The sequence below is a fragment of the Pipra filicauda genome, unplaced genomic scaffold (assembly GCF_003945595.2).
Source record: "Pipra filicauda isolate LSUMZ 115617 unplaced genomic scaffold, ASM394559v2 scaffold96_size2947999_pilon, whole genome shotgun sequence".
Taxonomy (NCBI): domain Eukaryota; kingdom Metazoa; phylum Chordata; class Aves; order Passeriformes; family Pipridae; genus Pipra; species Pipra filicauda.
In genome coordinates, this window is record NW_024105164.1 from 2,295,556 (window position 1) to 2,313,449 (window position 17,894).

At 41.4% G+C, this 17,894-nt stretch overlaps 1 protein-coding gene across 12 annotated transcripts in view; it reads right to left on the bottom strand.

The window, feature by feature from the left end:
• SORBS1 (sorbin and SH3 domain containing 1) overlaps positions 1-12,430 on the bottom strand; it is a 77,883-nt gene extending 65,453 nt beyond the window's left edge. For 6 of the 12 annotated variants that reach the window (XM_039391454.1, XM_039391452.1, XM_039391453.1 and 3 more), the window contains exons 1-4: positions 12,307-12,430; positions 3,570-3,625; positions 2,659-2,724; positions 611-706 (exon numbers count right to left, since the gene is read on the bottom strand). In XM_039391454.1, coding sequence (XP_039247388.1) covers positions 611-706; positions 2,659-2,724; positions 3,570-3,625; positions 12,307-12,338 — 250 coding nt within the window. In that variant the 5' untranslated portion in view covers positions 12,339-12,430. The remainder of the gene's footprint in view (positions 1-610; positions 707-2,658; positions 2,725-3,569; positions 3,626-12,306) is intronic. The other 6 variants (XM_039391459.1, XM_027719595.2, XM_039391455.1 and 3 more) reach the window with 5 other exon arrangements.
• Between the last annotated feature and the right edge of the window lie 5,464 nt (positions 12,431-17,894).

Here is a 17,894-nt window from a genome sequence, read left to right on the forward strand (position 1 = left end):
TAGCACTGCACTAGTCCAACAAAGCACATGTGTAACAAATTAGGAGAGACAAGCAGTATCAGCTAGACTAGTCTGATTGTCCAAATCCAGGAAAGTACAAGAATAATCTTGTACTTTTAGTGTGCTTGTGGAGGGGTGACAGGCAGCCTAACATCCTTATTTATTCATATGAAGATTAAATTCAATGTATGTACAGAAAAACAAAACCATCCCACCAACATTGAACTACGCTTGAACCATTTATTTTCATAAAGACCAAAGATATGCAGAAAACATTCTTTGGTTCATCAGGAGTTTGGTTCAAAATAAATCTTTAATAATAGTATTTTTCATAATCAAGCATTAGTAGAAGAGTTTACAATGATCCCAGATTCCAGCAGACACAATTATGTCTGCAGAGGAGCAGCATAATTGAGAACAGTGCATTTGTGCCATCAAGAGCTAACTGCATTACCTACTGATGAAATCTACAGCTCTGGGAGGAGTGAGAAGAGGATGAAGTGAGAACTAGCCAAAGCATGTGGGTGAAGCAGAGAGACAGAGAAAGAGAGAGAGGAGAGAGAGAATGATGGTCAACTAATGCGTGGCGGGGGAGGAAGGAAGAAGATACCTGTAGGCAGCACTAGGTGAGGAGAACTTTTCACTTTCTTCACAGGGATTATTTTAACGGCAGAAATAGAGCGTGTACATAAAGGGACGCCAACAGCTGCAAACACAAAAGTGTAAATGGCACATCCAAAAAGGGAAGAACAGAGTTTGGGAAGCATGCCACAAAATTTTCTAATGTACTTGGAGACACAATAGCAGGAAATTTCAAATACAAAAGCAGTCTACAGAGCAATGATGCAACCGTTAAAAATATCCCTTCGTTCGCCCTAATTCAGGATGTGTCTGTTTTATGCAGCATACAGAACTGCTTACTGAATGGACTGCCACGATGCTGCTGGCGAAAAGAATCTGGAAGCATTAGTTTTTAGAAGCCATCAAAAAATTTTAGTGTAGTCATTTAACTGAGGTACACTACATGCAAAAATAAAAATGTTAAGTACAACATTAATATGGCTCAGTTAAAACAAAATAAAGTGAAAAAACAAGGACTGAAATGTTGAGAGAAGAACATTACATGAATTCTGAATTTTATGGCACATATTTTACAAGTTCAGCAACAGAAGGAAGTGAAACGTGAAATCATCTTGAAAATAGTCCCATGCCAAAGAGTAGCATCCATGTAGTTATTTCAGAAAAAATCCCCATCTGTATAAACAGTAAATTGAAGAGATTTCTACTGGACTCCATCAGCTAGCACACTAATTATACTAGATGTAGTAACATTGGGGAAAATCACACATAGCACTAAGCAAAATCCTAGTAATTGTTACAAAACTGCTCAAATCAACTGGTACAAACGAGGATCATTGTAAAAAAAGGCAAAACTACTCAGAGGTGAAGCTCAACAGGACCTGCTAAGATAAACATCTTGGATATCATGACTCTACCAGAATAACTTGTGTTCTTGATTTCTGCAGGGTCAGGATTTTCTCCTTTAGAACCTGTTTTCTGCATGTATTAGCTGCAAAATGCTAGATGCCTCCTCACATTCCACGGCATCTCTCTCAGGCCTGCAAAATCAGGAGTAAGAGGAACCACATTTCTAATACTTTACACACTAATACTGAGCACTGGGCCAGCCTGAGGGAGATGTTGACATCAGGGTAGTGTGTACACCCCCTCTTGTGGCAGATCTTTCTGATTCCTGGCAAAACTGGAAAGCACAGACTTCACCAACCTAGGAAAGGGATCTCAAGCAAAAGGATGGGGGAAGAGCTCGACAGAATTTTTTCAAACTTCAGAAAACCATTAGTTTTTAATTTGATAGGATTGGTTTAAGTTTTTTTTTATAAAAGAGGAACCCAAATCAAATCCTGTTTTCCGTGCTTCTCCCTGAGCACTAGAGACCTTGCGAATACAACAGATCCCAAATCGAACAGCCTGTGGTTTAGGAAACAATCCTAATTCTGTTCTGCTCTGAAACTGACTGAATTTATCCATCCACAATGCAGTCAAAATACTAACCACTATAAAAAGACATCAAAGGAAAAGAAAGGAAATTAAACCAGCAGAAAACCAACCCATACAACCACATACTTTCATCCTGCCAAAAGAGACACTATCACCATACAAAACTGAATGCTATAAAGCACACTGCAAAGCTGTTGATGTTAATATGAAGACTAGTTTGTTTCAATTTTTTTTTTAATCACTTAAATGGTTAGTTCCTGCCTTTTAATTCTGGTCTTAAACCTCCACCTCTCACTGACACACAGGCACCCATAAACCCATGCTGTCTCAACACACTAAGATATTGATTCACAGGTGGTCACAAGTACTGCAAGTAGTGTACAGCTTTGCTCAAAACAGCACTAAAAATATACAAAGAGGCAAGTCCAGCCTGCCACTTCTAAGAAACAAAGAACACTTGTTGAGCTAAGAAATGCTGCTGCTATTAGCATGGTGCAGCACAAGGCTCTTCTTGTATCAGTCGCCACACCAACTAAATTTGGAAACCCCTGCTACAGTGAATTCCCGGGGAAATCAACCACATCACGCAGCTGACATGCAGGGGGAGCTGCAGAGATGTCTCTGAAGCTCTTAACCCACCTTTTTCTTGTCCGTTGCTGCTCAGCCCATTGACAACAGTTTTTGCAACATCAATTTCTTCATGTTCTGCAAGACAAACGAAGAAGCGGTTTTCAAGAAAGATTTTTCAAGTCTGCAGCATCCTGAGCTGACTTGAATAAAACTGGCTCTTGTGAATTAAGAGAAACACAGAAGACAGTGCTTGAAAGGGCCACCAAAGGTCATCTAAAGCCCTATTCCTGAGCCATGACAGAAACAAATCTACCTCTGTTACTGCTGACAAATGTTTTCCTAATGAGTTCTTACAAACTTCCAGCATCACCCTAAAGCAACCTGTTCCAGTGCTTAACAGCCTGTAAGCTTATCAGTGCTTAAACCAAATTCTGAGGTCATGGTTTTCTGGACTCCATTCAAACAGTTCATGTTTTTCTCAAAATGTGGTGCCAAAACCAGGACATGATACTCCAGTTGAGACTTGTTAAAATGCTAAAATCAAGGGGGAATATTATTCCATAGATCCTACATATGGCACTTCAGTATGGCATCTGCTTTGTTTTTCACTCTGATTTAGCCTGTTCCCTGGGCAAGGCCAGGAGTTTTCCTCTTCCCAATCAGCCCCCATTTCCTGGTCCCCTTTTTTTTTTTTGAAGAGCTGATTTTTCCTATCCAGATGTCAAACTCCCAATTCATCTCTACAAAAACACATCAAATTCAGATAATTTTTTCAGGTAATCAGTAATTCTGAATTCTTGTATTCCAAACTGAAATAAGCCAAAGTGACCTACTCCAGCTCAAGATGTTTCTAGTAATTTTTTTAGCATTATGGGTCAAATTCAAACAACAAATGCAAATAATTGCATCAGAAACAGACAGGAATACTATGAGTAATAAAAAGGAAGGCCAATGACAGCAAGTAGAAAACAGAGACTTACCAGAGCTCATTGTGGCAGAGGGACTTTCCTTTTTCACTTCTGGATTTTGTTTATGTCTGTTTAAAGGGAAAGGCAGAATGATTACATTATGTTTCATGTCAGCCCAGAAAGCACTGGACACGATACTGAACATTCACAAGAGTCAAGACAGTTTCTTTAAAAAAATTAGTTTCAAACGCCAAATGGATTTGTGTCAAGCACCAGATACATTTTTTGCTGATAATTATCAGAAATTAAAGAGTATTTCCACCCAATATAGGTACTACTTCCAGACTTTAAGACTAATCTTCAATATTCAATTAAAATATACTGATTAAAGCCTAAGGGTCTATACAGGCCAAAGTACAAGTCTGCCTAGTTTCTAATACATAAAACATGCATCACCTTTCAAAAAAAATTTTACAAATCAAAGTGACACTAAAAGCTTTAAACCCCTCAACTTAGAGCATTTCCATATTTCAAGGCAATTTGTTGCTCAGATTAAAGTTTGTCTCTCCTTTGAAAGATATTACATTACAGAAGAGATGCACTTGTCAAAATGCCTATTAACTTCTGCACCAATTATTTCCAGTCCTGTGATGCTGCTGATATTTTCAGGATCAGACTCCAGTAAGTGAAACTTGAAAATTGGAAGCTTTAATCCTTCTGGAACCAAAGGCAGTGAAATTACCAACTCAAGAGAAAAAATACCAGATGGGGATCAGACAAGAAAAAAGTTAAATTTAATGGTCGTGACAGAGGACAACTCTGAGGCCTATTTGTACTCACTCCTGTGGGGAGTTGATACCTGCAGCAAACAAACAGGTTTCAATGTCATAGATATTGGTTTGAATAGCCAAAGAGCAGCCTTTCTACAAAACAAGTCCATGTCTGACAAGATCTCTCAACTCTCTAAAGGTCCTAGGTTGAATCAAAAACCCTTTAAAATTTTGTGTTCCAATCTACACCTCCCCCCCCCCAAAAAAAAAGTTAGTGCTAAAGAGAGTGAGATAAAGTGTAACTCCAGACAATTAATGGCTTCCATGACACAAGTAGAAATATGTATCTGAAACCATGAAATTATGCAGAAACCAGGACTGCAATCAGTGAAGTATAGGGGGAAATTGCTCAGAGAAACAAGAAACTAAACAAGAGAGCTGGAAATATTTGTTTTCTTGTTACATGAACTGGAGGCAGCAGTGGGACATTTTTAAGAGGTGGAAAATTCCTTCAGGGAACTGAATTTGCTCTCTTGCTTCAAGCGTCCCCATTCTTAACTAGCATTTGTTTCATACCAGCCAGAACACAATGAGCATGTTCAACAGACACCCAAAAGGAGAGAAAATTCAAGAAGCAAATATAGTAAGAGAAGAGTCCATAAAATCAGCCAATATCTGGGGTCCTCAGCATGCCACCCTAGGAACAGCTGCCAATACTTAATTATTTAAATAGTTTGTTCACTAAAATATCCATTCAAGATATATATTGCAGGTTGGTGAAGGCTCAGCAGGATGCAGCCTAACTCCAAGCTGATCCCAGTAAAATACAGTGTGAAGTGGAAGGTGCAATCTAAAACCAGTCAACAAAAGCCGAGTCCAAATTAAAGGTCTGCTGCCTGACTTTGCCTGCCCATACAGTATATGCTTTTTGTTTCTACCATTTCATATTAGCAGTGAGTACCCTGAAATAGTAATGGTTGACACAGCCTGAAAACACAGACAAATGTACTTAATAATAATGGTCTTTCTGATCTCCATATGTTTCCATAACAGAAAGGTGCCTTAGTTCAAGCAAACTAGAAAGAAACAGCCTAAAATGATAGCTTATCCAGCCTAAGGAGGTTTGTAGCAATATCACACTATTCTACACATAGAAAAATGTTACATGCTAAACTGACTGGGATAAATACAAGTCCCTCCATGGGGCAGGGAGAAAACCACAAGAAGGGGCAGTACTGCAAAAAATCTCAACTCAGCTGTAGGATTAATCCCTCTCTGAAGCTGAAGAGGTTGCTGGTACCCTGAAGTTTTAACTCAACACTGGCCCTTTCCATAGGCTTCATGCAAGTCAACACAAAGCTTCTTCCACTCCGAACATTCCCAGAAGGTTGCAATGCTTTCCTCTGGTATACGAGATAAAACAGGAGGGGAAAAATAATTTAGTGTGTTACCTTTTCAGGATAGAAAGATAATTTACTAGCTCCCATGTCTGGGCAAAGGCAGGGTTCCACTACTGCTGCAATCCCAGAGCAACACATGTCCCCTTCCACAATGGCAGTATCTGACCAATTAAACTCGTGACCACATGCTTTATACTTTTTAAACAGCCATTTGTTTAGAAACAGTGACATCACAAATGCCATAAAACTGTTTTCAGTGATGTCTTTTTGATTCAAGAGTCTTGACATTGCTTATAGTGTAAAGTACTGGCTTCCACTGCATTAACAAAAGCATTTAGGAAAGCATTCACAAAAAAAAGGTACAATTATTTAGCATTAATAGAACAAATTACTTTTTACAAAATGGTGATTTGAGGCTAAAAATAAAGTGATAATTAAAGAAGCTTGCTAAAATGCAATGAGTGTACAAACTCATTAGAACTAGATCTATAAAAATTACTTTCCCAAGTATCCCCACACTTCCTAGCAATTATAGAATTCAATTAAAATAACAAACATCCAGTGTTCACTTACTGTGAAACTAATCCACATCCTTCAAGCACACAAACACATGCTTAATGTGAGTTCCCATACACAGAATGGATTCAGCATATTCAGGGTGAGTGTAACTAATCCTGAGCCCCTGGGTTGGTCTAATTCCAGAAACTCCATTTCAAAGTTGATTTTGATCAGTTGAGAATCTGCATACAGACTTGCTGTATGCAGGTAGAATTAACTCTTGTTGAGATTGACATGTGCATGTTTGGAGTTGAGAACGTGCTTTGGCAACTCTTTGCATCAGGGCTACAGTTATTCTACCTGTCTCCCATATACTTTACCCAAACCACATACTGATGTCCTATTAGGTCTATCTCAGTCCTGAGTTGCTCTTGGGACCAGATAAACCAGCCAGATTGCACATCTGGCTCCATGGTCCCAGTACAGCAAACTGTTGCCTGCTCTAACACCTGGGAATGTACGTGCTGTAAGCCAGTGTGCCGTGAAGGTTTGGATGTAACATCCTTAGACAGAGCAGTCTCTGCCAGGTTTGACAGACCGAGCAGGTGGCTCTGGAAACATTTGCTGCTCCCAGTTTGCCTCAAGAACTTCCTGTAGACATGGCCAAGCCATTCCTTAGACATTGATGCAAGTATGCACAGCAGCACTTCAGAAGGGAGCCTTTCAAAGGGAACCAAGAATGAAATCCCTCATGTCAGTATTAAAAACACAGGAACCCATACTGACAGATCGGGCAAAGAAAATAAAAAATTAAAAAGCCAAAAAAAACCCCTCCAAAACAAAACCCCCACGTGTCTCCTTCCAGTTCCCTGCTCTAACCAGCTAACCAGAACCTCCTTACCAGTCTGGAACTAGTGCCTTTCCTGAAATGTGACAGACATAGCAACAAAGGCTTCAAAGCTGCAGACATTCTAAACACAATGAAAGGTAATGAATTCCTCAGGGCATAAGCCAGCAGCTGTAACCCTGAGCATGCCAATGTCCATATGTAACATCCACCAACTCCTTGTCAGTTCAGTCCTACCTCTAGGCGGATGTTTAACATTTCCTTCCTCCCTTTCACCCACAGCACATTTCTTCCAAGGCTGCAGTTCCTTCCCTACTTGGTGTGGAAAAGAGAGCAGTCTGTTCAGAAGCCTATTTAGGAGGAATGCAGATAAGTGGCAACTACTTCTGTACAGCGTGTCTGGATTATCTCACATGCTCTAAAGGTTTGAGTACTCCCCCTACAATGGCAGGGGGTAACAAACAGCTCATTAATAGTTCTGAGCAAGGACACACGCTCTTAAGTCACTGGTATCTCAGCTAAGAGTCGCAGGCGGTGGTTATTTTTGGTGGTCTAATGTGAGTGTGGGGAGAAGTAACTTCCTTTCGTTTCTTCTCTTGTTATTATTGACAGCTCTGATGACTCACACAGGATTTTAAAACAATTGCTAGATGGGGATTCAAAACTTACTGGGCTGGTCCCTTATATTCCTGAGATTTAGACTCCTGCTTTATTTTCTCAGGTCTGAGTTTTTCACATTTTCAAAGTTTTCTCTCTTTATACATGAGCTTTAAGTGTTTTGAGGTTGCATTTAAATTTAATATCAAATTCTTATTTATATTAATATAATCTAGGAGTTGAGGTTTTCAGAAGAATGGTAAGCTTTCAGACTTAAAGGATGATTAACAATCACCAAACTTACTTTTTACCTGGTCATGTCTTACACATCGCTGGCAGCACTCATTTTTTTCACCCCAGGCTCAGACCCTTTGTCACAATGCCACCAGTCTCCCTGACCCAAAGGCTCCGCTCAGTGAGCCATGTCAGCAATGCGGAGTCCCAAATCTGCAAAGATGGCAAGCGGTTGCACTGCAGTCAGTGCCTCCTACCAGCAGGTTCCTCTGCTTAAAGGAACTTGCTGGAAAGCACATCTCTGCACGTCTCACTTCGCATCACATAAAACGTGGCAAGAAGAAAAATAACTAGAATACAGTAGGCAGTTCCAGGTTAACCCAGGCAATCAGGCTCTCTCTCCAAGTATCATTATCTTTTATTCTGAAATATTGAAATACATTGCCTGTCATTTTTATTTTAAGGGTTAAAGAACAGCTTGTCATTCCTTCAGAAGATGTTATGCTCCTAAGAATAAATGTCATGAAAAGACTGAGTAAGTAAGCAGTGCACTTAGAAGAATCATACCAATTCTGTACAAGACAACAACATCCCCACGCTCTTCAGCACGTGTTACGACAGCAGAGAGAGAGCACTGAAAGATCACTAAATGAAACAAATGGCAGCATTAAACATCAGCTTGGGTAAGGTGTTCTTATAAATAATGGAACTTACAGCTGTTACAATAAAGAAACACAGCACATTTCATATGCAGTATTACTTCTCTATTTCTTTCTTTAAATATAATATGTGTTTGTTTCCTTCCTAATTGGTAAACCTAGGTTATCTGGGGCATATGTGCCAGGTTTTGGGCAATGTAAGGGGAATGTGCCTCTCTTAATAACAAAAGTCAAAAAGGAAAAGTAAACTAGGAGATGTGGCTTTAAGAATTCAGAGATGCTTTTGAACTAAGTCATCTTACAGTCATCAACTTCAGAGTAAACAAAATTTATCTGCAACCTGAGTTAACTCAGTTCAAGGTCACCACTTTTGGAGCAGAGGGCAGAAAAGGATCTCTTGGGTCATCAAGCCTACTCCCATGCTATTGCAGGAAACTGTGTCATACAATACTGTGCAAGAACACTTCACATTCCAGCTTAAAACTGGTAAGGTTTCCCGCCTCCACCACTCCTCCTGGAAGCCTGCTCCAGAATTCATTCCTCTTATGGTTTGAATGCTTTTTCTAATTCACAACCTAAATTAAATTCATGAACAGCTACAGCTAAATTGTTTAGCGCCAATACAATCTTTTTGTTTAAGCAGTTCTTCCTCCTCGCGCTTACCCCCATCCGTGCATTTTTTGAAAGCAGTTGCACCTCTGAGTCTTCGTTTTACAAGCCTGTAAACAAGCATTTCCAAAGAAATTGATCGGCACGTTGTTACCCATCTCATTAAAATCTGACAAACAGCAGAAGACTGTAAAAGATCATCAGGCCAAAGTCTAAACTCCACTTAACGTCACAGAACCGGAGAACAAAGCCTACAGCTGACATATCCAACAGCTGAAAAGCAAAGTTTAAAAGGTAAATCAGCTTTTTTTGATCATTCTCATTCTGACCTGTCTACTAAAATGAATTCCACGACCAGTGCTAGTTCAGATAGTGATTTGATGTCTATGGGAACCTCCCTGCAAAGAAATAGACTGGAATAATTTCACACCAGCCACTGAACCTTCCTCAAGTGACATTGACTTATACCTAGAGGGTTGTGGGGATGAAAAATGGCTCCTGCTTGAGTCATCAAGCTCCTGCTCTGCTACAGACTCGGGGCTTGAAAAACAGCCATCCAGAGGGTTTTTTTGGCACAGAGTAGACTCGACATACAGTGCATCACTGGTTCCCTCTGGATAAGTTAACTGCTCACATCCATCACCTTACAGTCAAAAACATTTCTTCTCATGATAATAGATTCCAAATGCACCGTAACTGGGCTTTGACTTCCTCCGGAGTCTGTCATGACTGCCCTCTGTCTTTAGTATTTGATGGCTGAGATCATGGTGACAGTAGCTTTGGCCCATATATCATGGGTGTCTGCTGAAGGAACAAATGCCTTTCTGCCACACCCATACACCCAAGCAGCTCACATTAACATTTTGAAACTTAAGGAACAAAAATAAATTTTTTTAGGTTATTTTAAATAAAATCTCACATTCATCTTAGCAGGAGACATAAAGCACAGCACTTGAGAGCAGCAGAAGCTGAGATTTCTGTTCAGATTTATCTGTGATAGGTATGCTCACACCTCATAGATGGAAGCATTATATAAACAAGCCACTGTACATCCTATACAAGGGAGCTCACTGAGCTCAGCTCTCAGGATGCCAGCTCCAGAGGGAAAGCTGTAAATGACTTAACAGCATACCACAACCTGGAACTGTTCAGGACACTTAACTGAGATTCATACAGGAATTGGGGCAGGGAGCATGTAACTACTGAAATTGGGATTTATTTATATTTAAGGGGTAAGTAATTCAGTGACATCCAACTTATCTTTGTTGCAATAGGAAAATCTTTCAGACAATCTGCAATGGCCACACCTAGCCAAGAGGATGCTGGTTTTATGCTTCAGCTGGAAGAAACAGAAGATTCATTCAGTTCCAAGCTGTTGTGAGACTACTTGTAAGAGCAGTGCAGCTGGAGTGCTCTGGGTACTGCACTTAACTCTGTATACCTCTGATATGGGGCCACTTGTGTCTCTGCAGAACAACTGCTGTAAATAAACAGACACGAATTCCAGAAGCCCTCATTATGTATAACAATGGATCCATTCAGCTGACTGCAGGATCAAGGGACACAAACACTGCATTGCATTTAGTATAGTGAATGGCATTCTATAAATACTATCAATTAGATCATCTAAACAACATCCAGCAGCTTCCCGTGCATGATTTTGTATAACAAAGACTACAAAGGCTGTCTTCACCTCTGTCACACACTATCAAACAGTGAAGTAGTAAATAAGAGGAAGTTGCATTAAGTAGAAATACTAATTAGAGATTGACAAGTATTACAAAGTTCAAATCCAGTTTACAGACATTTCACAAAAATGGGGGTAGAGAGAATATTCTGATGCACCTTTGACATATAAAACAGATACTTTAATGCTACAGACTACCTTATACCACCTCAGACATCCTGAGATTTCCAGTTGTGCAAGGCAGAGGAATTGCACAGGCATTAATGAGTGCTCACTGTGGCAACCACACCAAACATTAATTTTTAATTATGACCTCTTCTAGCATTAGCTATTCTGAAGTTTTGTACAAACACTGACTAAGCAACAGCTAACACTTTCAAGGTGTATAGGTGATAGTCCTACTTTACACAGAGATGGAAGACTCGGGCCTCTATTCTATGCAACATCTGAAATCAGCTGAGCTGGCATAGTGTAACAGGGTCTTATGGGTATCAGCCTTACAGGTTTGGGTTTTTTTATGGTTTCAGAATAAACTAAATCAGTTTGAGAGTTGGTCCCATTTACACACAACTGCACCAACCTCCAGGGAACCACATAAAGCTAAGTCAAATCAGTGCACATGGGGAGCCAGGCACATAATGCTTCCGACACACCTCTGACAAACAAGCCGAAACTAGACAGGGTCATTTTCCTTAGCCTTTGCCAACCTGGAAGCATTGGTACACTAGAAAAATTGCCATGGAACTGATTCATCTACCTGGATATCAGAAACAATATGGTCTCAGCAAAACTCAAAAGGCTGGTCACTGTCAGGCATCCAAGGCCAGACAGCAAACCTGTGTCTGCCAGGGATTTCAGGCTGGAGTGCTGGCTTGCTAGCCTTGCTGGACTGTGCTGCTTCTAAAGTCACCTACACACTAGAATGAAGAACACAGTAACTGCCTCTCTACTCAGTACTGAAAATACTTCCAGAAAACCAAACTGATGGGTGAAGCAACAATCTGATACTCCAAATGTCTCCAGAAATAGAAGAAAGTTACATTCCAGAAGCCAGTTCTCATCTTCACTTCCCTCTGACTCCTCCAGCCTCAGGTGACCAAATCCACATATTGCTGAGAATTCCACATCCACCCTTTTCACTTTCCTTTTAGTAACAGCCTCAGAATCAACATTCAGGAACTGATTTCAAAGTCTCCTTCCCATAAAAATGATTAGGAGAAAGATCCAATCACAAATGGTAAGGAGGCGAGAAGATGTCCATTTTTCTTAATGAGAACACAAATCCATGTATTACTACCTTGATACTGCCTTTTTTTCAATCAGCAACTGGAAATACCTATCCAAATGACAGCAGCATTATGAAAAGCAGTGTGCCCTATCAGACCTACCCACTCAGTGCACATTAGCATATGCCAGTGCCAAGTAAAGTCCTGAGAATTCAGCTCACAGCAGCTCTAGGAGAGCTAGATTTGACTAACTGTGACTAAAAATCCTACCAGTGTCCTTACCTTGATTCAGGCTTTTCAGTCAATGGTGCCATTTTCTTAGTCTCTTGATTTCATTCCATTAGAGGTACGAAAGAGTTAATGAAATCTTTCTCTGTGGTGCCCAGTCACTTGGCTGCTGAGGTGTAACAAGAAATTTGTGGAGGCATCTCTCTCTCTCTCTCTGGCACCCTTAAATACTTTGCTCCTCCTACTGCTGTGCTTTAATTAGCCAGCTGGTTCTTAGTCACTCCATCCTGTCACTAGGCTTGCTCACCAACAGCCACCCCCACCCAGCCTGCCTGTCACTCCCCTGCCCCTGTCAGCACGAAGGACACAGACTCTTCCTGCAGCTCTGGAGCTGGAGAAGGGAAAAAGGTTGGAGGTGACACTTCATGGTAGCTTTGGTATGGGATGCACTTCAGAAGAGAAGTGGCAGAAAGACTTTGAAGAGATATTAAAGTACTTGAAAAAGCACCTTTTTTTTTTTTTTTTAAACCAGGCAGCATCTGCTTGTGAAGGAAGGAAAATTTTTATTAGCATTGGCATGATAGATCCTATTTCAATGGGTAGGAGCTGAAGGGGCAGCTAAAGTTTCTGCATATGGCAGTTGAGATTTGTAGCATAAATACCTGACATGACACAAGGGGAAACTAACTGCTTACATATTATATGCTCACTCCATGGGCATCATAACAGGCATCAAAAAAGCTTCTGAGCCACAAGCTGTACTAGGGTGTCCCTAGAGTGGAGTGTCCCCACCACAGTGCAGCTTGGCTTCCTTTTAGGCAACCTAAGACTTGCACTGGAGTGGAGGAGGTGCCAGCTTTCAGGAGAGCGAGGGTATACTCATATATCCCCAGGCCTGGGCAGCCTATTAGTGAGCAAGGTGAGTTGCAGCACAGAATCACCCTTCCTTCCACAGCACATGCCTACTAAACAAACCACTGGAAGAAGACTTCCTCAACTCAGACCTTGAAGGTTGGCTTAAGGAAGACCAAGTGCTAGCCCAACAGCGGAAATAATTTGAAGGAACTCCCAAGTCCTTTGCAACTTTCCTTGTCACCAGCACTGCTGGTTTTCATAACTGACACTCCTGAGTGTCTCCATTTGCGATCTGTCTCTGGATTTTGGTTCCTCAAATATGCATGTACAGGCACTGATCTGCTGCCACACTCACAGATTGATAAAATATACTGAAAGTTATTGCAAGACAAACATTAGCATTCAAACAAGACCTAGAAAGCAACACAGATGGCAAGAATTGCTGATTGCAGAAGGGTACATTTAGATTTCAGTCCCTATACAAGTCAGGTATATTTGGTTTGGGTGGAGGAGGAAGAGGGTTATTTCAGATATATCAACAGTCAGAATAGAGGATGATGGAAAACAGTATGTTTTGAGTGGTCAGACCCTACTCTCCTATATGAAAAAAAAACAAACCTAAAAACAAAAAAACAAAAACCACCAAAACCTAACCATGTTGTTCTCAAAAACAAACCAGAAAAGCCAAAACACCCCCCTCCATTGTCCTAAGTAAGCTGTGCAGTCATCACCAGCACCAAATACTTGAAACATACTTATTTATACAACAGTACACAACAGGAAACCCTCCTCACAACTCAAGATAACCTCCTTGATCTCCTTCAAGTCTGTTGTGGAGCCTGGACCACATGAGAGCATGTCAGTTGGAAGCCACACTTGCTGTGTAGCAGAGGTTCATAAACAAGCCCCTGATAGTTTGTCTTCAGGTAATAAAAATGACCGAGACTAAAAGAACCACACTGTAAAAACTACAGCTAGTGAACAAAAGCATGGCACCTAGGGAGGGGCAAAGTAGGGAAGGATCCAGAAACCTGCTCAGGTCCAAAGTTAGGATGGTCAGTTCAATGACAGGGTCTGAAACATTTCTGGTCTTTGCAGGAACCAGCTTAGAGAACTTTCAAACAGCCTGACAAGGAGGGAGGAGTTTGTGCTACAGACCACCACTTGGATGGAAAACTGCATTTTCACAGAATTTGCTATTCCACTTGGGTGAAGGGCAGCAAACTTCATTGTTTCCAAAGTCAACCTTGAGTGCAGGATAAAAAGCTTCATTAAATGTTGCTGGTTTACCATCAACCCACAGAACTAGTGTACTGTGCACCACAATTTTCCTGGCATCTATTGCTACACAATCACTGCTGTATTTTTCTCCATAATATCTTTGTGAAAGATAACTTCACCATAACAGCTGAAGGAAATAGCAAGAGGGACAAAACAATTTGAACAACAAAGGGAGTCTTTGGCATAACAGAAGCAGATGCCAGTTCTAGGGTATTCTGGACCACTGCTATAGTAGTCACTGAACAAGCCTGCTTTCACTGGAGGGAGTAATTGTCCCAGTTACAAGCTACCCTGGAAAGTTTTGCTGCACAATCCACAGTTTTTCGGTTTCGATAAATGTCCCACAGCCATACTAGTTCTTTTACGCCCACCCCAAATTGCCATGGTGGCTTTCCAGCCACCAGAAGAGGTCAGAGGTGCTGTGACATGCAGTTTAGAAAACAATGTAATTTCATAGATCTGGGAGATGCTAAACAAAAGTGATTAAGGTTACTTCATTCTGCAGGTGGACAGGGAAGGCAAGCAAACTTACATCACGCTCATGCTTTTAGTTGAGCTCTGGGGTCTGAATTGCAAAACAAAACTCAGCCAAAATAACACGTTGCTGCTAGAGCTCCACCCAGCACCGTCAATGAGCACAAACTCATTCACCCAGCATCCTCGTCCTGCTGGGCTGGAGCTCCCGCTTTGTTACAAAACGGCCACCCAGGTTTTGGTTGGGATAGTTTTACAGCAACCTCCCTGCTATAAAAGATGAGCCCTACCTTGCCCCAAAGCTCCCAACACCCAGAAGATCCCCATGGATGCCTCAGACCTGAGCCTGAACTCTGCAGCTCAGTCCTCCCTAGCTAAAATCCATGGGAACCAGCACCACCATCGAATGAAATACTGCTGTCAGCAGCCCCTACAATATGCCAGGCCGCTCAGTGCAACTGCACAAGGACTCAGGAAGCACTTATAGCTGAGTCTGCAAGGCGTGAGGCGTTCAGACTGTCACTGGAGACTGAGCAAAACTCCTTATAAAGACGTATACAGGACTTCTAAGAGCTCCAGATAGGAACTTAATCTGTCAGTAGGAGTCCAAGTCTGCAGGGCAGAGGTTAAGAGCTAGCAAGCGGTCCTTCTAACAATAAGGTATGTATTAATCCAGTAAAAGCACATAGCCTTCTAAATGTACAGAAAGAAGAGCATGGACCACAAGACAAACTGCCAGAAAATTTTCTCAGGTGGCTGAGAAAAGCAAATGCATAATTCATCTTCCTTGCTGAAGAACTGTCCTAATGTCCCTTTCGGCTGTTGGAGATAAGGGCTGTGCTGTGGACTGGTGATCCCTCATTTGACAGAACAAAATTTAACGGAATTAAATACTACCTGGTAGGATCACAGTTTACCAGCATTTGGGATCCACAGCATCCTGAGAGAAATTTCAGTGAGAGGAGTGGCATCTGCTGCTGTTGTCTTCTGACTGCAGAACTCAGCAGAAGCTGGAAAGCACTCACACCAACGCAAGCTAGGACTGACCAGCTGTTTAGCAGTCACCTGAGTAGCAGTTTCTCCCAGCTCCCACTGATCTGCTGACCTATTTAAACTCCCACACATACAAGAAAGTATAACCTTGCTCCTCTACCTTGCACAGCAGCTGATCCTGGTCCAAGCAATTTTATGAAATTCAGACCTGCTAAATGCAACGCTCCAGGGCAAAAACTTAGGGCTCAGCTATGCTTACCCAAGTCCTAAGGAAATTAATGACAGTTACAGCATACAATCAACAAAACATGCATCCTCACCCACACATAAGCATCTCATGCCCTTTGTACCCGGTATTGCCATTTACACTCTGGCAAAATGGAAGCAAGTGATTTGCTAAGTTGTTCAGAGTAAAAAGAGAGGTAGGAGTGCGGTATAGAAGGGAACTTGTAGAAGCAGCAAAGAAAATTCAGACTGTGCTCTCTCTCCATCTCAGTATTTTCCTGCAATGCTTTTCACTGCACCCTAATTGCTAAAAACAAGTGAATATCACAAATCAGGCTATCCACAGCTGATCTTCTGTTCTCCAGAAACAGAACTGCAGAGCCAAAAGAGGCAGCATGCCATCCAGTAGACAAGCCTGGGCATTCATGGAAACTAAGCCCCAGCAGTTCTGGCCAATGGATTTGCTATGTGTGTCATTAATAAGCAGAAATCCAGCCCAAAACACCAGGCTGAGGAGAAATTTGGATTTGCTTCTAACTTGGCCAGCTGGCTGGAATTATTAACCAGTTACATTTGTAACTATGAAAGCTAATGAGAGACTAATCATATTTCACAGTTCACAGCTGAAAGTCATTTCCTTTAGGAGTTAATGAGAGTTAAAGTTCCCCCTTCTTGTTGATTCCTCTCCCTCAAACTGTGGCTGTCAAAGAGTTTTGAAGGCCTTACTGATTTTAAATCTGTCTTCTAAGGGCAACACTTGGGTATAGGTGTATTGAGAGGAAAAGTGCTTGAATCTCTTCAAGGAGATGAAGACAAAAGCTATCTTCCCCCATCCCCTCCCACCACACAAACATTTCTTGTCAGAGCAAAGAAACAGCAACTGGATGACTAAGTAATGATAATGACTGCTGCTCAGTGCACTGCTGGACTCTGATTAGATTGTTCTTGGCCTCTAACCAGATTTAAAAAAAAAACACAACACCACCAAAACACAAAACAACCAACAAAAAAACCCCAAAGAAAACACATTGGCAATTTAGAAGAGGCAGGACTAGCCTATTAGCAACAGTACAGCATGCAGTTAAGATGCTACTGGGTCATTGTCTCTGTCCAGATCCTACACTTTAGTGACCTGGAATGAAGTAAACAAAGACATTGCCCATCAGGCCATGAGCTGCTCCCACGACCCTTTGCATCAAGTTCCTTAGCCCAAAAAACACAGCTAAATAGGCCTTGGGAAACATCCACCTCTGAAGACCCAAGGGCGTTGAAATTTTCACATCCTATACTAACTGCCTTGTGCCAAACAGACAAGGAGCTATGAATCTATGAGCAGATTGGGAAGACATTAAGGAAAACATTTGAAACACACTGTCCCTTCCAGAATCTCTGCCTCATCGACTCTCCATCTGTTCCCAAAAGTTCAATGGAAAAAAATGGAAACTCCATTTTCCTGCTTTCTATAAACTCACTCTCACTGTTACCGCTCTGGTTTTCGGCACAGTGCTGCACCACTTAAAACCTCTTTACAGTCTAAGACGGGCAGAGCCAGTGTGGAGCTGGTGTGACAAACTGGCTGGAGCCAAAATGACATTCTGGGCAACACCTTCCTCTAGAAGACATTCTGCTCTGTCTCAAGGGAAAGTTGTGAAAGACTTGTTGCACCTTACAGCAGCCTGTCTGAATAACCTTCAGCATTCACCTGAAGAAATGAATTCCAGAACTGAATAATGCAGCAGCTACTGAGCAACAGACCCTGGAAAATCTGGCCATCAATAAGAACAGCAAATCTTTAGCAACCTCTGCAACAGTTC